We start from the raw sequence: 23,500 nt of genomic DNA on the forward strand, positions 1-23,500 counted from the left end.
ACAGCATAATGCAGAATCGTGCAGGCACTACAGGTACCTCCAAATAAACTTTCTTATATTGCAGGTCATCTAGGTACATCCCCCCGGCTCACCTTTCAGCCTTGCTGAGAAATTGAGTACCTTGGCCCAGATGGCACACCATGCTAACGCAGCCATAACGCTTTCACCACCCAATCCAGGAGCCCTGGATGGCACTGCACAGCATAGATAAACCCCAAATAGGTTGGCAGCAGTCAGTAACTCTACAAGGCATTTCACCGCACTGTATGGTAAATCCTATATTTAGGGAATGCCACATGCTTCCTCTTGTCTTCATGCTGTGCTTTACTCCTAACCTGACCCAACAATTCAGTTACAATGAACAAAGAATTATTGCTGAACACAGTTTCAGATGCTATTTGCGTGACAACTTCTTCAAAAACAAAAGAGAGAGCAGAGGCCTCATCTGAAGTTTACGAAAACTCACTCTGGAGAATCAAGCACTGGAAATCCAAAGTTTGACTTTCAGATTTCAACTGAGTCTATGTTCAAAACCAAAAATTAAGGATTTTGATTTTAGGATACTTAAGCTGTGATGAAAGAATATAAGGATGTATGACTACCTGCTATCCAGCTGTTCATATGGATTAGTAAGTTTTCAGTTCTAATATTCAGCTCATTAGACATTACAGATAACATAACTAACACACAGGAGAGATACTGATACGCTTGTTTACTCAAATACAAAAAATTATAGATGGCAACCTCTAAACACAAAAACAGTTCTTTCAAAGAACATGCAAGTTACTCTCCATGATTAATAGTAGCATGATTAACAGGAATAGACTAAAATGCTTGATGTTATATCTAGATGAAACCAGGAAAAAGAGAAATGAAAGCAATCTAATCTAACAAAACTAGCGAAAAACTGTATGCTTATTCCCCACTGGGTAGTGAGACTAGTTACTCTGTGAAAGAGGGTTTTCGCCTCTTTTATAAGGCCTGAACATAAGTTCAAGTCAGTAACACAGAAACATCTCAGAATAATCACTGGGAAAAATAATGGAAGGTTCAGCACTGAAGTATGTTCGAGCCGTGACTAGTGTGCTTCTGCTCGAAAAGGAACACACTATTACCCAAAGTATCCCCCCCCCCCCAAATTTTTTTAAGTTAAAACGTGGAAGAACAGGAGAAGAGGGAGAGAAGCAAAAAACCACCCCTAATATCCCCTTTTCCCCACCCCACACACGACATTTACTGCTGGTGATATGTGGGCCTCATTTATGACCCACTGGAGCCCCCTGGGGACGCGGCACCTTGCAGAAGGACACTGCCGAGCACGGCAGGACCAGCTCCCTGCTCTGGCCCGGCTGCCTCAGCCCCTGCCCTGGTCAGGAGCCGGCCAGCCGCAGCGGAGGCCAGCCCGCTCCCCGTTACTGTGCTTGCCAACGTTTGGAACTGCTGCAGGGGACTCATCACATTGGAATTGATGAAGAATTCAATGTTGACACTTAAGGTTTCAGGAAGAATTTGCAAAAGTTGTGTATGTAACTGGTTTTCAACCCTCCAAGTGTGTAATACAATATGGTATTTTACAAAATTTTTCTAAATATAATACTGAAAGATTTTCAACACCATTATCATCTCTTCTCCCAAATTCTGTTAAATACATTGTATTTTTAAATTAACAGTATTTTCTGAAATCTCTAGTCCTTAGCACACCTTGATGCCATTTAAAATCAGTAGAGCTAAGATGGAACCAAATGATCCAAAATAACTCCCACAAGAAATTCCTTTCATGGAAAAGATGCAGTAAATGGCAGTTATTCCAAGAAAATAAAAACAACAGGGAAATGTAGGCTCCCTATTACTAACTTCATTGCTCTGTCTTAGTCCTGAAATATGTTTCAGGACAGCCTTGTTCCAGATGCTTAACGAAAGGCAGACAGGTTGTTACTGATATAAAAAGGTCTCTCCCATCTACAGAAAACCTGTGAATGCAATGAAAATTCTAAATACAAGATTCTATGTATTTATCTGTATCTATATATACAAGGCTGTAAAATTACTGACGTGATATTATATTTAAAGATACATTCTTGACCTATACTACCAGAATCTAGGGAAATGCACAGTACAAGAGAGCAGAGTTCATGTATTTTAGAAGTTACAAAGCACCAACACTGAACACTAGAATTATCCAAGCTTAAATGTTCTCTGGTTTTTTGCAACTTGGAAAAATCTAAAAAAAATTATGCCTGTGAAATAGATTCAGAGTAAATGCATAATTCTTTGTAATATCTGGCCTCTCAATGCAGACAGGTGTCTGTACCCCTTTGGATATACCCCAGAAGCTGTGAAGGTCATAAATGTTTTCCAGGAAAGAACAAAACTGCTAAAGATAGCTTAGAGAATAATCTTAGAATTAAGCTATATGTTTTCTCCATGCTAGAAATTATTAAAATGTGCAATACCCAAACTATGCACGTGCCAAACATTAAGTATACTCATTTATGGTTCTGCAAGATCTAAGCAGATGCTCCTATGATTTGAACATCTTTCACAGTTCATGAAGATGGAATTAAGCCAGGTTCTCCTCTCACTCAATCATTTCTAAGTTTAAAAACAAGAAAACCCATAGACAAAGGAGGATCACATAAAAATATACTTTTTACATTTGTGAACCAACTTTCAAAGCACTCCTCCTCCTCCCAAAAGGCACTTAAAAGCACTCTTTAAAAGTAGGTCTCTCTCCACTGAATATTGTTAACTTTCAGCTATCAGACACTGCACATGTGTGATTGTATATAAATGAGGAAAAAAATCTCTTTCTCAAAAAAATTCAAGAAACTCGGTGAAAACTAAGATGGAAAAAGAGAATAGTTTCCATCCTATTTTCTACCTGCATATTCATTTCAGGCTATCATTTATGGATATTTCAGCCCAGAAAGTGAATGTTTTATAAAATGTTACCAGCAAACACAGAACTACAGTTTCAAACACACATTCCTTTCCACAACAGCAATAAAAGATTTCATAGTTTAAAAGGCTTTGATCTCCTGTATCTCATACTGTCTTCCTACACATGCCTTTCATTCGCTATCAATGAGCTATTTCCACTTCAGACAACATACTGAAATAGCAGCAGCACATCAAAATCACTTTTTACAACGAGGAAATTAATTCAGAAATCATCAGCATGCAACACTTGTAAACTTCTTTCATCAAGCACTTTCCCACAGAAAGTGTTCTTCTACACTTCACTGCAAGGTAAATTATACTGTAAAATAAATCTCAAGTAGAGTTATTCCTGAGCCAACTACCACAAAACAGCTGACCCGCTGGAGATGTCCTAATCCTCTTATATTTGGGCAAAACTGCTTACATGCACTGACACAACTCTTACTCAAAAACCCCTAAGGATAATTCACATTTACCTTCAAGGGGCTCTGTTAAGAATAAGTTACTATCTGTAAAACGCAATTCCACATTTAAAATGAAGAATAGCATACTATTATACCTATATCCAGCAAAATGTACATATGTACCTAAATGCCTACAAATTTGCATTTATTAAAAAAGGTGAGAGGGACTATCAGTAAAATAAATTCTGTATTTAAAAAAAAGCTGATTTACAAGTATAGCAATGCCATGTGATCACTGTTCCACTAAGCACTAATTACTTAAATATATATTTCCCTTTCCCTTTCCACTCTCCAGTTTCCTGAAAACACAAGATAACAAACTCTGAAGTAATCCTAACAATAATCTATATTCTAGAAGTTATAAACACCACAGGATCTTGCTGGCAAAAAGAACACGCCAATGAGAGAGGGGGTAGAGAATTGAAGGAAACAGTGTTTGCTCACTCTATGGCGCAGTTTTGCAAGTTTTTGTTTTTTTAAAGAACTAGTTTGTAATACAAAGGGAAAGAACTGGTGGCCTCCAGTGTGAACATTAGTATTTATTTTTTAAATTGCAAAAAAGCGTCATATAAAGTAAGAAACACTACTTACCTGTCCCACCCCCACTCTCAAAGCTTGGCGAGCTCCATGTCTCAGTAAGGCTCCTTGGTGGCTACCACATCACAAGACTAGAATGGGCTGGACCCCAAGCACTGAGAGCATATTAGGAAGGGCTGAAATTGGAAAAAAAAGGCATATATCTCTTTTGTACCTTCTGTACAAGCCAATCATAAAACCTGTAACTGAGCAGGTTTCTACAGTAGTTAATTCTGAAGAATGGGAATGCTGCTATCATGGGTTTATTATCTGTCGTGACCAACAATACCTAGCATAGCGAGAGCTTGATGAACTGACTTAAAATGACAGGCCTTAGACAATTATATCGCAAATAAACTCAACTCCATTTCACAGAAAAGCAACCAGTGTAAGCATTTTTAAAAAGGCTATGGGAAATCTAAACTTAATGAAGTAAGAGGGATGAATACAGTTCATAAATCTAAAGTGCCAAAGGTGACCCACTTTCTATTCTTGCTTTTACCACAGAAGAGGCAAAAACTACTTCTGTACTAAACAAAGCAAAATCAGGGAAGCGGGTATCTTCCATGCCTACAGAAATTTTTCTTTCTTCAAAAGGTCCAACATCTCTCCTAATAACCTTTTTGAAAGCCAGAATTCCTAAGAATCAGCATATACGTCAATTCCCTAGTCTTGCCTCCATGCAAAGGTTTGTCCAATTTACAGAATTAACTAGTTATAATTGAAAAGTTGACTTTAAATGGAGTACTACCTGGACACAAAATGCCTTCAATAGAACACAGCGGTAATTTCAGGTAAAGTCAACTGGCCTGTCCAAAAGCATAGGGTACAAGCTGCACAGCACAACTAGGCAGCCGTGAACAACCATTCTTGTACAGATTTCTGGTCACTTTTCTCTAACCAAGGTATGGCTGAGTTAACCTGAGGTGAAGCTGTTGCAGGGTTTCACTTCAGTCTGACACAAGAAGGGGTCTTTTGGAGCTCATCTTTTTATCATGCAGGGAACAGATTTTCTTCTCTTCCTCCTCAGAGCCAGAGTCATACAAAACAACAGAACTGTAGGCACAATAGTTGCAGTACATCATAGGATACCAGCTGCTCACAGAGAAGAGTTTACTTTAACCTTTCTGAGATGTAAAACTCACTAAAAACCTAACTCTTCTATTGTAGCCTAACCAGTCTGGGAGAGACAATCTAAAGTTAACCACAAAAGCACAACAGCCTATATTACACATTTACTGCAGAAAGAAATGACTTGAGACCCATCTGTGGCTCCCAATAAACTACCATGATGCATCCCAAAACTCTTCAGTTAATAACGACTTAAAAAAGAAACTGTTTTGTAAATACACAAGTAAGGTTAGTGAGCACCAGGACCTGGTAAGGCTAAAAATAATGAATACCAGGGACTCCCCTCACTGGAGTGTGGTTACGGTCATTTTAAATATTTCATGAAATAAGTCCAGAAGAAAGTACTGTGATATGACCAACTACAAAAATGAGGATCAAACCACACTAAAGGAAGAACTACATTAAGAACTAGTCATAGAAGTGAAATAAAAAAAGCAGTCTTTCAATTTTGATCTCAGAATATTATTTATTCTGCATAAAGAAATGAGAACATTTTCATACATTTTATTTATGGATAGCAGGAATGGGGGGAGAAAGAAAAGGGGAGAATGTGACTTTAGAGGGCGGAGAATATAGACAAGTGCAATCTGAAATACTGCTGTATAAATAAATTAATAAACTCCAGATAAGTAGTTTAAATCTTCGCTTTGAGCTACACTACGAGAATTTGAAAAATAAATTAATCAAGCCTTTTAATCTCATAAATGCAATGAGCATATGATTTGCCAGATCCTCCTTTAATTCCCTCAAAGACAAGAAATGATCATCAATATTTCTGTTAAATAATTCCCAACAGAATGTTATCTAGAAACTCAGGGCATTCGCCCTCCACGCTATAGAGTTGCCCTGTGAAAGGCCTAGGAATTACAGTATAGCACAGCATGTATCATCTCGCTTGTGCGGTACTGCTCTTCGGTCCTTAAACCTGTACAAAGCACTTCAACAAGTTGAAATATTTACCTTACTTTGAAAGTTAGGCAATGTTAATTCTTCTGGTTCCACTGCACAGGGACTATATGTCATTCCCAAAGAGTCACAGGCAACAGCAGCAGAAGTGAAGGTAAGGTTCAGAAACTTAGGATCACACAAGTTCTGAGCCTCTAGTTCATCTGTAAACTGCAACTAACAAGCTTTGCGACCATACTAAGCAATGATATCGTCACTCAACTTACCCTACGTGTACCAATCTAACACAGTTTATAAGAGACAAAAAACAGAAGGAAGCTAATCAGCCACTAGTTCTTTATCAAATTACCCTCACGGTTTCTGGCAAATGCGCTCTTAATGATTTTGCAGTATTAGGTCCTCTTTCTACTTGCTCAGTTTCCTTTCCAAATCTACCCAAGTTCAAGATCCCTCCCAGTATCAGCCACTGACACCAAGATTACTGAATAACTCTTCCCTCTGCCTCTCAAGACAGCATCTACCATCCTCACAACTCTACTTGTAGCAACAACTGCAAAGAGGCCAAGATATTTTAGAGAGACTAGTCATCCCAGATACTCGAGATACCTTACTTGAATGTTTTTCAACACTCTCTCAAAGTCAGGCTTGCAAGGTTTCCCAAACTGGTTACTTCATGGTGATTAAGGCCTTCTGACTGTTCAGGATACATATGCTGTGACCTTGTTTATCAAGGACATGCATATAGGTAAGAAGGGTTTGATTCAGTTGACCATATATTGGGATCTAGTACCATTCAAGAGGCCCTAGGTGTTCTACCTGGCCTCCAGTGGCTTCCACGAGTCATGTGTCCATGGTCAGGACAGGTGCATGTGGATGTCTTGTGTACCCTACTGCTTATAAAATGCTACAAGTGTGGGCAACGGATTAGAGTCCTGAGTGACAGGGCTCGCTTATATCAGTATTCTGATCAACTGAGTGTTGTGGATGAAAAGTCAGACGGCCTAGTTTTAATACTGATTTCCCATACGAGCTTGTGCAAGGAATTTACATTCTTCCTTGCCATATTTTCCATGAAATTAAAAATGGTGCACTCTGAGGTTCAAGTGAAGATTAAAATGCTGAACTTTATCAGCAGCATCTAGCATTTCATCCATTTCTCCAGACCAGACAGACCCTAGGAAGGCAGTGGCTATTCATTTCTTAAAAGTTAGAAGAGTTAAGACAATGGTAATTGATTTCTACAAACTAAAATACATGTGCTTTTCCAATCTGCAGAGTCTGTCGAAAGCTTTAGGAAGCTCCCATTACACAGATGTGCCACTTACTTCTACACAGTTCAGGAAATTCATAGGGTTGGTGTAGAATACTTAAGACATGCAGATAAGAAATCTAAAGCATCAGTTGCATATAATCTCCTTACATTTTCAGTAAGACATACATCAGGAAAAACTGACAACTCCAAGAAGTATTATTTAGGGACTTACAAGATAAGAGAACTAAGGAAATGTTCAAGCACCTAAAGCAACGTTATGTTCTGAACCTGTACTTTCCAAATTTTCCTAATTTATATCAAACTTAGAAACACTTACATGCTGGTATAAGATGGTATATATAAAACTGAGGTGAAAAGATTTGACTTTGTTTTGTCATTCTAAATTCATCCTTAATTGTAGCACCTAAAAAGTCCCAGAATAGAGGAAAAATCCTAACAGAAACAACCCTTCAAAATGCAAGGAGTACCACTCATTTTAACCAGCCTTGCTCTGCTGAGGATTCCACATATGTTTGTGCACTTTAAATCATCAGTTATAGAGAATCTAGTCCGAAATCTAGAATGTATTTATGATAATCAATTTAACAGTTCAGTACTCAAATTTCATATCTCTTTTTTATATACTACTTCTATGAAGCTGGAAGTCATTTTGAAGTGAAGGCTCCAAGGTAGCACCTCAATCTTTCCAAGAAATATTATCCAATATTCTTTGCCCAAACTCAAATTAAAAGACTGTGAAATTCTCAAACTTACCTGTAACATACCAACTATTTCCACTTTATTAAAAAAAATGAAAGAATGAAGTGTTGATAGCATATTTTCCTCAAATACTGAGGGAGTGGGTAGGACCATATCTTGAATATATTGTACTCTGTATGTCTGATGTATTTTTTGCTTCAGCTCTGGGTCAGATATAGGAATCACTTCTTTAAATTTTGCTGTTTTAGTCAGAAATTCCCTGTGTTTCCGTGACTGTGATAAAGATGGATCATATTCTAGGCATCCAATTACGTCCATTATACATTCCTCAGAAAACATGACTTCAAAAAGTGCAGTTCTGTTCAAAAGGAAGATTCCCTTGATAATTTCATATAAGTGGTGTAGTCCTTCAATATTCTCCAAGTCCTCACACACATGAAAAATTTCTAAGAGCTTCTTAATATAGCCCTCATTTTCCAGTGCTAGTGCGAGTTTTTCACGACGTAATGGTGAAGGCAGTGAAGATGCCACAAGTTCTGCAATTTCTTCTAGTCGACTTAATTCACAAGATGGCAATTCTAGACCTGGTGATGACATATCATCAAAACGTTCTTCCTCAGATTCATCCACAAGGTCCTGAGTAATATCGACAGAAGGGTCTTTGCCTTGAACCTATAAAACAAGATGTTTTCAAAAAAGCAGAGTTTTAATGTTTACTGGTCTTTTAATAGTTTTATTAAAACACCATTTCAACTGTCATATGTTTTTTGCCTTTTAAGGCCAAAATAGAAGTGCAAATACAAGTTTGACATTGAGATTTGCTGGTTTAAAAGATATGAGATACTCAAACCATTTCTTCAGAAAGAACACTTTTAAAATAAAAAAAAAATATTTCTATATTAGATATTTAATTATAGTTATTCTCTATAAAAAGGAAAACTAGCAACACAATAAAAAAGAATGAAGTAAAAGATAATTTTTTGGAATACTTCACATAAAACGGGAAATTCACAATTACTAGTAGTGACCACAAGGCTTTAGCAGAGTACTGACCTAAGCTATTTGTTTCTAGCCCTTATTATCTGTACATAAATTTCCAAACGCAAACCAGTACTACATTATTGCAGTGATAGCTTTTAACGTTTATAACAGGCTGTTTAACAGCTCTTGATGCTCCTCAAACCTTCTGTGCAAGCTTAAGCAGAATAAAGAGGCTAGTCTTGTTGATTTTATTGTTCTTCAGCTCTGGAGAGCTACAAGTCTAAACGCATTATGGTGTACTTTCTAAATACTCAATGGAGGCACAGAATCCACAGCAAAGTCTACAAAGTTCTTAAGAACAGACAAGCTGTTCCCAAACCCAACATTAACAAAGAGTAGAGGAAATGTGAAACTGTCAGAAAAACAAGGCACAGGATCTGTAGAGATCTCTCTAGAGATACAACCAGGAAGCTGCAGAAAGCACAAATTAGTGAAAAAAATGAACAAAGATGTTCGGGCACCGGTGTTTCAGCCTTAATTACATCTTAACTGTGGTATTTGTTTGGACTCTGATGCACCAAATCTAGAAAGGCGCTGCTGAATAGAAGGGCAGAAGGCACAGCTCTTTTTAATCTTGAAAATTAACCAAAAAATCTGGGAGAAATAATTCTTCACGGACAATACAAATTCTATATGCATATAGATTAAAATCTAGAATGCTTTTAAATCCATTTACTGTTTCCTATCAGCAACCACATCTACTATCAAGTGGTATCAGAGATTTTCTTTTAAAAGAAAGCTTTAATGTCTGTGAAAGCTTAAAATGTTTAAAGTACACTAGACAAAAAAAACAATAGCATGGTCTCAAAACAGGATGTAAAAACTCTAAATTCTTGCAAAAAATACTACCTCTTTAAGCAGAGCCTGAGGAATGAAACCACATTTATTTTGCTTCACTTCTGACATCAGTGAGAACAAAATACAGAAGACAGTGGAGAGAAGTACATCTTTATTAAGAGCAAGAAGAGAGAGTGCACAGGGAAAGAATTATTAGATAAATCTAAAGAGAAATCCCACATAATTTAGCAAATAAAGTAAGAAAAGTTGTAATGCTTGGAATGAAAAAAATAATTAACAGATTGAACTAAAATCAGTGATATGATATACTGATTAAACTCTTCTGGGTGTTAGTTAACACCTTATAGATATCATTTAAGAAAGAGCTCCTATATATTCTTCTCTCTACAATAAAAACTTTGGAAAGATAAACTCTACCCTTCTGGTCAACCAGAAAAAAGTTATTTATGAATACCGATTAATTACAAAACGTTTTGAGCACTTGTTTTAGAGCTAAATTCCTTGGGAGAAAATGAATCTAAAAAGTTATGTTAAGTAAAAAAGACCTGAAAATGCTCTGTGAAAATCAGAGTAGAACTTCATACTAGATTTGCAGGGGAAGGGAAAAGTTTTCAAATGCAAAAATGCAAAATTTGGGGGGTGGGGGGTTGTTTTGTTTTTACTTTGTCTCAAATTCACTACTTAAGATGGTTCAAAACTCATGAACACAAAGATTAAGATTATTGGGTGTCTTGATCTTCCATGCATCAAACTTACCTGACATATTTTTTCCCATATTTCATCACATCCTGCTTTTTCTTGAAAGCTAAGTGCCAAATCATAATTTTCAGCTTCAGACCACACAATCAAGGTATCCTTTAAAGAAAAAAAAAGTATTTTCAGGCAATGTATTTTAGATTTTACATACTTGAATAGTGTTTAAAGACTGGTACACGAGTTATTTTAAAATAAAGACAGCTCTGACACAGGACAGTGCTACAAGTCAAATGTAATCATCATACTTTGAAAGATTTTATAAGCTCTGATATCCTTAGGAGTGAAAAAAACCACACTTCAACATAAACCAGAATAAACAAGTTAAAGAAAGTATTTTCAGTCTCAATTTACATGACCATAAATTTGTAAACGTCAAAAGCTGTGTTTACAACATGTACTTTTACCTCACTGCATCCTCTGATAAAACACAGTAACAAAGGAGACAGGCTGTTGGTTTTTTTTTAAATCTATTTCAAATGGAGCACATATAACTACATAATCAATCTTTTGCAGGATAAAAGTTACAATCACTTTCTTAATTTTTCGGTAGGCCTCAAAACACTGTGGTAACGCACAGAACACCTGCTTAAAAAGATGCATCAAGGTGCCTACAAACTTTAAACAAGAACAGGTCCTTCAATATGCATACGGTTAACTGCCTCAGAATATGCATACCTTTTATACTGAACCATGCACATCTTTTTTTACTCATTCCAAACTGCAATTCTGAAAGGATATAATTTTCACTCTAGATTTTGAGTAGTTAGTTAAAACAGTGCTTAGTTATGTTTACTACCCAGAAACTTAAGCTCTCATCTACTTGTTAGAATAGTTCAAGAGTTTATGAGAGTCCTCATATTGCATCCAAAAATGATACATAGAAGTGGAAGCTGATACTGCAAAGACAGTACAGCACATTGGTAAGGTATCTGATGCAGTAGTTTACAAACAGGTTACTAAATCGTAATTACTGATAGAATGAAAACAAAGAATCACAAAATGACCTAGAGAGGAAAATATAATCTGCATTATTTAAATAGTGAATCAAGTTTTATTTTAAAAGTCTTTTCTCCTCCTGTAAGAGCTAGTGGAAATGAGCCACACTAAATATACATAGCCAAATGAAAGAGTATTATTTCAGTTAAATGCTACAACATGCATTTAATCACTAGTACAAAAAAGATGTGAAATTTTTTCTACTTCTATTTCACTGAGAACCATAAAATAGAATATCTGTGCTTCATTAAATATAGATTTTGCTTATAGTGATTATTCCTAGAGGAGTTCATTTAAAATAACTGCAAAAGCACTGTAACTTGCTGGACCTTTATCAAACTTAAAACAGTTTAATATTAATTAGGCTGAATTTACTTCAAATATTAAAATGAGCACTGACAATAAAGAGAAATCTAATATTTAGATTTCAATATGCACTTACCAGAAAACACCTTAAACTAACCTATAATGTAAAAAGCATGATCCACCTAGCTCCATGAGGAGTCAGTCAAGCAATACAACATAATCAATTTGCCATTACCAGAGCAGCTATACCGCTTCAGATGCACTCAGGGGTTTACCTTGCAAATGGCAAATAGTTTACCTTTTCCTTTTCCAAAGGGTTGAGGAAGAGGTGGTACACAGAAGAAAGGGATTTAGGAAGACCACCTCCAAAATACAAAAGGAAGAAAAAAGTCACAATTAATACTGTATCCCCTACAAAACAGATCACTGTGCAAATACTCTGGTAATAACAGATTGACAGCACCTAGTACTGCTGAAACCTATCCAGGAAGAAAAACAGCAGTTTACAATAATTCTGAAAGGGAAGGCCCAAAGGAAAAAAGAACCAGAAGTTAAAAACTACTAAAGGAATGAGAATAAAACTGAAGCTGCATCAGTCACTAAATACTGATGTGTCTTCAGCTTGCATTTTTTTGTAACCATTATATAACCATATATTTTACTGCAATATGCATTGTATTCACCAGGGTCAAAATCTAATAATTTATAATGAATCTCTGTTGTTAGTATTTATACTGCAGTAATTTTTAAAGCCATTGTCTGATCAGCTTCCCGCTGAGCCATGTTTTGTCATTTAAAATAAATAAATAAATAAATTTAAAGTAGGCAAGATCTCTAGCAGTACTTGCGACATTCCTATCTACCAAATTCCTACCTACAGTGAAAGTTGGTAGGTTTCTGAGCAAGCCATTTCCAAAAGAAGATCAAAACATATTTTCTTCTGTATCAAGAACACGACTAACAAATAGAGAAATGACTAAAAGAACGCAAATAATGACAGTGTTATTTACATTAACTGCTGTAAGTTAAATAAACAACACCCCCAAGTCTATCTCTGAGTAAGATTTAGCATTTGACCAACACAGGTCAGTCTTTCTTTCTTTTTCTTTCTTTCTTCCTCTGGGGAAGAGGGCGATGTAGGGAGGAAGAAAGGCACAAGAGAGATGAAAGGGAAGACTCAAAGGTAAAGCTGCTTTTGCAAATTATAGTCACAGATGTATAAAGTATGTTTGGCCAACTGTTCTTGTGAACGAGATAATCCACTGTCATACATGGAAGCTCAGAGATTATTTTTTCATCTTTACAAGTACTGATTTTTTTTAATTGTTCCTACTTTGGAAAGCAAAACAAAAAGTTGCTGAAAGACTTTAAATATTTTGAATGACAGAACAATAATTTTCAAGTTCACTTCATTAATATTAGAAAAGTATTTTCCAACAGCCAACATGAACAATTTGAAAGTATGAATGTTATCCATCTGTCTCATTATTACAGATGGATTTCATACTATACATTCATGTCAGTACCTCAATAGAAATCTGGCCATTGCTGCTCTCTGGACCTTCAGTAAGAGAGTATTTGTTTGTATATCCCTCTGGCCTCAAAGGGCATTTAAAAAGAGAGAGTGAAACAAGGGGAGAAAAACACTTCACTCTGTTGCATAATACACTCTTCAGTTAAAGTTTAAATTCACTGTTAAATGTACACAGTTATTAGTGCAATATCACTTTCTTAATCTTACAAAGGTTTTTCTAATTCTCAAAAAGGAGTACAAAACTTGTATGTGTTTTTCAGGGAGATGAGATTGAAAGAAATTCTAGAGGTACTTAGAGATAAAACACAAGAATAAAAGCCTGGCTTCTGCTTGTTTTACTTAAAGGAATCTTTCTATGTGTTTGATCTGCATCACGGAACGGTTTAATTTGAATCCAGGAACTACTCTGGATCTCTCAGCTACGGAATAGGACTATCTCTTGTTTCCAAATGCCAAGCCTTCAAAAACACAATTTAATTTTCTCAGACTGCTTCCTCCAATCCCAGAGGAAATAAGAGTGTGCATATATGTGCTTATTAATATTAGCTATAGGTTAGAGAGGTATGGAGATGAGTCTTGCACATTGTCCCTATATTCTTCCTTCCTAGATCTCTCATAGATGCAGCTCTGGCTCCGTTTGGTGAAAAAAATTATCCATTTTTCTGCACTACAGACAAAATATTAGTCTCCAAATAAGGAACTGAATGGATGGACTAAAATGAAGATCTAAAATTTGCTCTCACCTAGCTTGTCCTTAAACCCAATAAAAAATCATGTGGCTTTTTTACCTATCTTTTACTAAAGGGAGATTTTTCCAAAATGAACCTGTAATACTGCTTTGTTTGTTGACTGCTTTTGATGTGTGAAACTGCAGCAGTAAATGTTAATTCAGAGCTACACTGCATGAACTAAGTCAAAAACATGGACAAATGTTTCATCAGTGAAGGATTTTATATATATATATATATATATTTTAATAATATATGTATTTTTTATTTTATACTGTCTACAGGAATCCTTGCATTCTAGGTCCTCATATTTTTCAAGATGCGTTAGAGTTCTTGGCAAGATCTTTTTTAAACACAAAGATGACAATCAGAAAACTACTAATATACAGCTCACTTTCTTACTTTGAGTAGGAAAATCATTTGCTGCTTTGCAAAAATATTTTGACAATAGTGCCAACTGGATGTGTTAACATTACCTTATCCTATAGAAATTGTGCTGTTTCCCTGAGGTAGTCGATGTAAGTGTCTCCTTTCATAATGACTGCTCAGAAATAATTGGGAGTTCTTAATTTTAGCAAGAATTCTGAGCATGCCCTCTTCCTAGAGAACTTAGGTATTTATCTCATCATCTGGTGGAAGTTAATTTTTTGCACCCTTATTTTATCTTTGTAAACACACAGCCTGAGCTGAAACTTTTTCAGAGTACAATCAACCTTTTCTTTGCTGCTTGTTTGATTGTTTGCTGTCTCGTGTCCACATGGAGCAAGTCCTGGTTATTTAGAGGAGCAGACTGCTGGATTTCAAGGAACCATTACTGCGTGTCATAGCTTTGTCCGAGATTTCATTCCTAAGAAACTAATTGTAAAAAATACTGCTGCAACAGATTAAGCCAGCAAGCAGTGGCAGAGGTACTTAGGTGGACAGGGTTTAGTTTATCAATGGTATCTACCAAACAGTTTCTCCTCACTTTTTAAACAATTTCCCAAAAGGCTTATTCCCCTTAATAGAAAGGTTGTTGGATGTATACTATCGGTCTCAAACATCAGTCTCTCCCCATAAAGCTCACCAGCAGTCACACATTTTATTGGATATTAAACCAGTTTTATTTAACTTATTAGCAAGCCGAGCAGCAGGCATGTTGTACAACATTTCTATGATCTCAAAAGCAAGCCCTTGAATTTCATAAAGGGAAATTTAAAGCAACCAGTACATCAGGATTTGATTCTGCAGTAGAATTGATTTAATATTTCTTTCCTAATGGGATAAAATTAAGAGAACTGATACTGTTTGACAGTCTCTTCTCATTGGTGCTGGCATCTAGAGAGAATACTACTCTTCCCTGCAGGCATTTATTGTCAGCCCAGAAAAAAATTCCAAAACAAAACTGACATTATTCATAATCATCTATTACCTGAAGGATTCTCTAGCATAAAGTATTTTGATAGCTTATCAGCATACTGCAGGACAACTTACTAAATTCCAAAATATTCTTTCAGCGTTCCTGTAAGATTCAAGCTACTCCCAAGAAGTCAAAGTTTTGATCCCTTAAAATAGATGGGTCTTTCACAAAATCCTGCTTTCAAGAAGCTGTTTCTGTCTTCAAAGTGAAATATCCCTTCCTACTAGTCCTCAAGTGATTTAGACCCTGACACTTCCCCCTCCTGCACTGTAAGTTTAACTAAGTAAGGCTGTCTCTTCCCATCTCGGACTGTCCCGACCACCAGCCTTCCTCATCTGCTAAGCCTTTATGCTGCTTACATTTACAGACACTTCCCTGGACATGTCCAACTACCTTTCAGAATCTTGCTGGCATATTATTTACAATGGAAAGTAAAATCACTGGGTTTCTACTTACAAAGTGTTCTTTGATAGCACCAGTACTTTATTAAGTGAAGCATACAAAGTTATTGTGGTGGGTTTCAGCAGAATCTTCAGGTTAAAGACAGCTGCCCTTATAGTGTAATATAAAGTTTCAATTCTGATTTTGGTTCTGTGCAGCTGTTCACCTAGAACCTGTATATTTAGATGTGCTAATAAGTTACCCCCAAAATTGAGTAATGTTAAAGATGTACTCGGTCTTTTAGTAGAATGTATTCTATTAGTTTCTTTGGAAGCTCAACGATCACACTTGACTTCTCAGTGCTGCATTTCAGTAGATCCCACAGAAGAAAATCCATTTATTAATTCTAAAATAGAACCTCAACTCACTGGCTCAATGACCATATCCAGAAACAGCAGAAAAGAAAGATTTCACAGGAAAATTCAGGTCAAGAAAAAAAAGGAATCCTTTGGCCACCTACTAAACAAGAGAACACACACACACACACACCCAGAAGTAGTCACTCCCCTCGTTCCCCCCACATATACCCTTTTCCTTACTGTCTTAGCTACAATAGGCACAAATTTTATTGTAATAGCTTCAGTGTTGGCACACACATCCTGATAGCAAATGCAGGAAGTTTATCTTCTCTGAACGTTCTGCCAGTATCTGTTTGGACATTTTCATATTTTAGCTGTGTTATTAACAAGTCTGCTTTTCACCGTTCAAGGATAGATACCTTTGAGCTACTGAGCTAGTAGATGGCACTGCGGATGAATTTAAGCATTGTGTTCTCGTGAGGAACTGGAAAAAAAAAAAAAAGCGACTGCTAAAGCAGAGGACATGAAACACTGAAGTTTTTAGTGCAGAGGCAAGACTTTGTAGCTGAAAGATGTAAACAACTCAAGTCTTCCTTGTTTCAGGCACAAAATGGGACGTAATGCATACTTCACCACTGGATTACAGGATGTATCTAAAATAAAGTTGAGGATATAAGTGTTTACTGTTCTACTGCTGCAGCATTGTCAAAACACCATTTGAAAAAGTATATTCCAGAGTCCACACCCAGATCAGCTTTCTCCCTAAATTAACTCTATATACACAGAGTTATTTTTTATCCTTTAAGGTTATATAAGAGGTGTGATGTCCTAAAATACTACTGCAATTGTTGACTTCTGGAATAATGATTATCTGTTCTTAATAACAGCACCTCTATTCCTAGGATTCTGCAATTGTCTCATTATAATGTCTTCAAAAATAATCAGAGCCTGGATTGAAATGTGTAAATTGACTTCTTCAGTGTCATATGCATCAGGACATTACAATTAATCTTCTACGTTTACTAGTATATTAAGAAAACAATCAACAATGGAAGAAGAAAACTGTTTTCTATACATGTGGTCCAGCACCATATAGTTAAATTACATTTACTAAATAGAATTTAGTTTTAAACTGTACACTACTTACCCACAACTAAATGCAGTATATTCCATACCTAAATTATAGTACCATCATTATAACATTTTAAAATACAAATACCAATAAAACTTAACATATAGCCCTGAACAGGAATACAAGACAGAGGGCCAAGTCGTCATACTGACTCACATTATGCTTTATTAGAAGAAATCTTCTGCCTGCAAATATTACCTTAACATAGGAAATTAGTCCCTTTACTGTGCCATAGGAGTTTAGGGGAGATTAGTTTCTCAAGTTGTTTCCTTACTTGCACATTCTCCTCGCACGGATTCCTTTCTTCTAGTTAAAGCACTAAGTAAAGATGAGTTTGCTAGGAAGTACACTGTTTAGAGCATCCAAAAACTTCCACAAGTAGTAATTCTGTGTTACAGCATGTCTATCTCTTTTAATGCACAGCAGAAAATAACTCTTCACTGTGACAGAAAGATTATACTACTTTCTTCATCTGACTAGTGAAAGGCAGTTAAAAAATGCCTATGTGCTTCTTGCCCTAAAGAATTACATGAAGCATCTAGATGGGAGGTAAGTCTGGGACAACTGGGAAATAGATTGTCATAGCTGAAGTTACTCAGGACTGCTTCAATGTATGAAAAACATGTCCCCAGGCAGGTATTACAAGATCTGCTAAGTATTCTTCCCCTCCAAGTGGAAGAGTGGACAGTTATATCTACCACCCATGAGATCAATGTCTATGCACATAGAGATCTGATTAATCCAAAATAAACAGCCAGCTTTGCTTTCAATCCTAAAACAAATAAACAAACAAACAACAAAACAAAACCCCCCCCACACTCTAAAGTAGAAAATTTGATTCACAGGGTTTTTTTTTTTTTGTAATCTCCACAGATGTTTCAGAGACGAAGAGATCAGAGAAAGCAAGACAAACTTGTACTCAGGTCTGCATACTATCATACTGACAAATAATGATCTGAGCTGCGATAGTCATCACTAAAACATAACTATACCCTAAGATGGCATAATTTGTGGTATCAGCAATTAATAAGACAATTTGTTTGACACTGGCACTAGTATTGCTGAATAGGCAGAACAAGGCATGGGGGTTTTTTGCTTGTTTTTTTTTGAAAGAACCTATTCCAGCCAACAATTGCCATTAATTCACCAGTGGAATAAGTTCACTGTTTATCACAAAGGTACTTATAGGCTTGTTGAACCCAAAGCAACCAGCATAGCAAGCTCCCCAAAAGCTTATCTGTTACGCATCTCTCCTTCCTTCCTACCCCAAACCAGATCAGCTGGTCCAATAAAAGATTGTTTCTCCTTACAAACCTCACATCAACCTAGATGAATGTCAGAACTCAACCACTCATTCCATTAGATATCCAAGGCGCTCTTTAGCCACATGCAAAGTATGTCACAGTAAAAACAGCTCCAGCGCACCACTGTGTACCCCTTTAAAACTGAAAGGATGTTTCCTCCCCTCCTCCCCCCCAAATTTTGAGATAAAAGGCTGACAAGAACATCACACTGCAAAGTTACTCTTAAATTGTAAGCCTTAAGACTCTAGAAGATTTTTATTGAAATTTTAAGACAGCAACTGACAACTGCAGACTAACTCAGAAGCAAGTCTTTGTTGACCACTGGCTAAAGTATCACCTTAACTACTAGTGAAATAAGTGGCATCCTGCAGCCAAAAGGGAAAGATCACACCCACTCTTCCATCCCACAGTTCCACAAGTGGATCTTGTAGGAGCTGGCTTTAGACTTCTGCTGAGGTAGAGAGTTACTGTTTTTTGAGGAGGGTTTTGCAGTGCCAAGCTGGCTTTCTTCTCTTTTAGTGAGTTAAGGCAGTTCAGAGTTCTGATAAGCAGAGCTGGCACAAGATAAGGAGGGGGAAATAAGGAACTCCCCCTTTCAGTAGCTAAGCTCCAACCTTAACTCATATGGAATTAAGTTTAACCTAAGAATTTGCCTTTTACTGAGGGAAAGGATAAGTAGACATCACCTGCAAGGTAACAGTGTTGTAAAATAGGATTAAAATCTTTCAGCACACTGGAAAGATGCTGAATTCTTAAGGGCACACAGCAGAGGTCTACATAGAGCCTATATTAGAGACTGCTTTGCTTAGAAAATACAAATTATCCACCTGCAAATATAAATTTCTGTCCACACAGCATTTGAAAGCTCTGACAGCAGCATTTTTCCTTCTCCAGCACAGAAAGCATATAGAGTGCTGTTCTAATAGGACAGATTCATGCTTAATATTTTGTGTTTCTAACCATGTTTTCATAATCACCAGTATCTGATTTGTGCTCTGCTGGATTACAATACATGCTGGACCCAGATCAGCAATGAGCACACAACTGAATTGCTGTTTGCACTGACTTTATGATTTTATGCTTATTTTGAGGCTGCTTGATACTTGATCTGGCATAAAGCCTGTCAATACAAAGCTAGCCCCTCAATACTTTTGAACACATTTGAACTGGCAAAGCAAGTTTATGCTAGATCAGCACTTTATGCCATACATCTGAAATATCTGACATCATTTTAGTAGTCCTAAAGCTTGAGTTACTTATTATGCAACCATGATCTCAAGCTAGCAAGGATAACAACTAGCAGCTGGTTTACTTAGCATTTCTGCTAGTCAGGATAAACAATTCTCCTTTCTTATTCCCTGCAATTGATTCTCTACCTCAGCACTAACCTCACGAGTTGTTCAGTACAACGGTTTATACAGTGCATGATGAATTACATCAAGGAGCAGATACAGGTTAAATTCAGATATTGCCAAGAAAGGATATTTTTAACCCAGATTGATTCTCACCATTCAGTTCAACATGTAGCCCTATAAACAGCTGCATTCACAGAACTGCTGGGACTGCCTGTGAGCAGCACTACAGTAGGCCTATGTTTGTAATAAAACACTCTTCAGTCTTCAGCTTACACTCAATGTGTTTAAACTATTTATCTGACAGGATTTTAGCAAGTCAGAGCTGACCAGACAGGCATCAAAATACGATCTGGTTCAGCATTTCTCAGCCTCTAGGGTATTTCTCACTGTCTATGAGATAAGAACAGCAACGGTTCACTCCTCCTTTCCCAGAGCAGCATTCTTTGAGGGCTCACAATGCAAGACTTAAGTGAGGTGTGGACTTAGAGTTGAGAAGCTGTTATGTATATAGAAAGCTCTGAAGCAGTAGTAACCCACATCCACCTTCCAAGTAAGAGCCAAACAAAGACAAAGACAAAAAGCTTTAAAGCCATCTAGTCTTCTCTTTTAAATAAAATACACTGAAAGTTGTAGTAGTGGAAATCTAAAGAAGAAAAATCAGATTCTATTAAGTTTCAGATACTGTAATCTGCAGGAACCTCAGATAATTTGTGACGTTCACAACTATGCTTTGCTTTTCTCTCCCACAGCATTTTTTGGCTTGTATAAGATAGAAGTGCCAGTAGGATAGATGTTACAAAGAAAGCAGTGAAATCACACAGGTACCGTGAAATTGGAAAAACAAAAACAAAAAACTCCACCACACCACCACCTGTTTTGCCTCCTGGTACAAGAACCTAAAATATAATTTGCAATAGAGGCAGAAGAGTTTACAATATTCCTGAAGTAAAGAACCTGCCTTTAAAAATGAGAAAAAAAAACCCAGTATATTTACCTGTTGTTTCTGGTATGCAGTGTTCGGGTTAATTTTGGACTCCAAAAGAAGAGAACCTAGAAGAAAAAAGATCCACTTACTTACATTTGTACTGCAGTTTCAAATCTCGACATGAATTTTTTGATAATTCATTCCTCAAGTAGGTATTAACACACCTTTCCTCCCAAAAACACACAGAATTCAAGCCATATTCTACAGAACTTCATATTTCATTTTTCCTCAAAGTTATTGCTCAAATAGCAAAGGACATTCTAGAGTATTTTGGAGACTGGAGTTTTAACCTCTTATTCTTAGTAGGTGACTTTCCAATAGAAAAATGTTCAGAATTGATCAAATCAGCAAAAGTCAGCACTAATTCCACAAATACATTCTGTAGGGCACCTACTGTTGTTTTGCACAAAATCTGCTAGTCATGTGCTACTGGTTCTTAAAACTTAGCTAAAACACTTATTTTAGCTTGCTGAAAAGCACATTAAGAAACGAATGCTTATCGTGGCACTTATTACTGGCACTGTGACTGCCAGTACCAGAAACTTTAGACACGAGACAAACTCAGGAACTGTGGCTTCATAGCAGCTTATACACATTTAAGACAGAGTTGCATCAGTTTCATTCCCATATCTCCGTTTTCTTCCTCTTCCTTTTGCATAAGCATTTGCACTAATATATGTCACACTAAGATGGTTCAGAGTTGATCTAGCTGAAAACAACCCTTAAAACTGTTTTTACTTTTGGCCAGATCACTCCCCTCATCCAAACTTACTGCTCAGCTGCATAAATACCTGTACATGTGAGGGACCCTGACAGCCATGACTTCAGCTTATGCATCTGCAGAGCTTCACTCAACATTTATGAGAAAGAATTGATAAATTAACTTATACAGTTGAAAAGATAAGATTGCAAACATCCCTTAAGGAGGTGCTTCTCCATTCATTTACCTGCTCAAACTTATTCTTTAAATCCAAATTCTTAGTTTCCTAGTTTCATAACTACAGTTTTAAGGTGGTCTTGTACTTATGGTACCAGAACATTTGACAAATTAACTATACTTAAACACAGTGTTAAATTCTCTTACAAAATACGCATTAAAGAAAAATAAAACCACTTTAAACACCTCAAGTAGAGAAGCCTGAGAATTCGATGGCTTGACAAAAAAAAAATATATATATATCACTTAGATTTAAAAAACATATTTGGAACTGAAAATTGTAATTCCAAATCTCACAGTAGAATCACCTTGCTGAACTGATTATGAATAATAAATTTCCAATTCCTTAAAAGTATATAAATTACAAAATCCACAGCTAAAGCACCCCAAACCAACGTTTGTTTACCGAACGTCATCGTACTCAATCTCATGACTTATACATTCAAAAATACACTCCCTTCCTGAAAAATTTCTACTGACTAACAGAAGATGTTAGGTTGGGTGAGGCAAGGGAGGAGATGGATTGAAGAATCAGACCACAGTACTTCACTTGTTGAAAGAGTGCATCACTGAAAAAATCACATAAATATCAATGTTTCTCTCTCCATAGGATAAGAAAGGCTATTACTTCATGAATTTAGAATTTTTAATAAGGATTCTGATATTAAATAGCTTACAATGCACACATAATTGTAAAAATCAGATCTAATTCATGTATTTTTAAACAGTAACTTACCTGCGATGGGTGCTTCTTCCTAATTCCTAAGACTGTTGTGCTACAAGAGGCAGCCTTCAGTAATGAAGCTGGCTTGAGAAGCTACCACCCTGTCTCACTGCTGCTCTTGCAAACAGAGCTGTTTACAAACTCAGATATAATCCAACAATAAAATTGAGTTATATAGCCCTCAAGAAAAAAAAAATAAAACAAACCACATACTCCTATTTCTTTTTCAGAGTTCTTCAATTTTTTAATCCATATCACTCAAGTGAGTAAACTGCTTTGCTAACAGAGCTGAACTATGTGACAGCGTAACTAAAATAAAATAACGAACTATAGAGCAGGACTGCAGAAGGACAGGGAATGAGAACTTCCAGGCTAAGCTTTGGTGATGAGGCCAATACACTATAGTTCTTAGGCCGTAGTTTTCAGTTTGGAATTTGGGTTTGCCGAGTGAACTTCTAGAAACAGCATTCCCTTTTCTCACTATCAGTTATAGGCAATAAGTAATTTACTGCGATCTTACTTTCACTTTCAAAACATCAGCTTCACCTACACGAAGTTTGAGGGTGTTATTTTGTGCTATTAATTTTGTTGGCTAACTTCTATAAAGTCTTCACCGTCCAGAAATATTTAATAGCAGAAAGTATGAAATAGTACCTCATATGAATTTAAAAAAAAAAAAAAGAATTTCTACATTATGTAATTTAACTACTGAACAGAGATCTACAGACATGGAAATTCTGAAATAAGAAATTAGCAGAATATCATAAAACTTGAAT

At 36.4% G+C, this 23,500-nt stretch overlaps 1 protein-coding gene across 1 annotated transcript in view; it reads right to left on the minus strand.

Moving 5' to 3' along the window:
* The window catches only part of PPP4R3A (protein phosphatase 4 regulatory subunit 3A), a 44,572-nt gene that overhangs the window by 15,098 nt on the left and 5,974 nt on the right, over positions 1–23,500 (minus strand). Inside the window, exons 2-4 of the mRNA XM_013940670.2 lie at positions 21,073–21,128; positions 10,585–10,683; positions 8,044–8,661 (exon numbers count right to left, since the gene is read on the minus strand). Of these exons, the coding sequence (XP_013796124.1) occupies positions 8,044–8,661; positions 10,585–10,683; positions 21,073–21,128 (773 nt within the window). The remainder of the gene's footprint in view (positions 1–8,043; positions 8,662–10,584; positions 10,684–21,072; positions 21,129–23,500) is intronic.

The sequence above is a fragment of the Apteryx mantelli genome, chromosome 4, assembly GCF_036417845.1.
Source record: "Apteryx mantelli isolate bAptMan1 chromosome 4, bAptMan1.hap1, whole genome shotgun sequence".
Taxonomy (NCBI): domain Eukaryota; kingdom Metazoa; phylum Chordata; class Aves; order Apterygiformes; family Apterygidae; genus Apteryx; species Apteryx mantelli.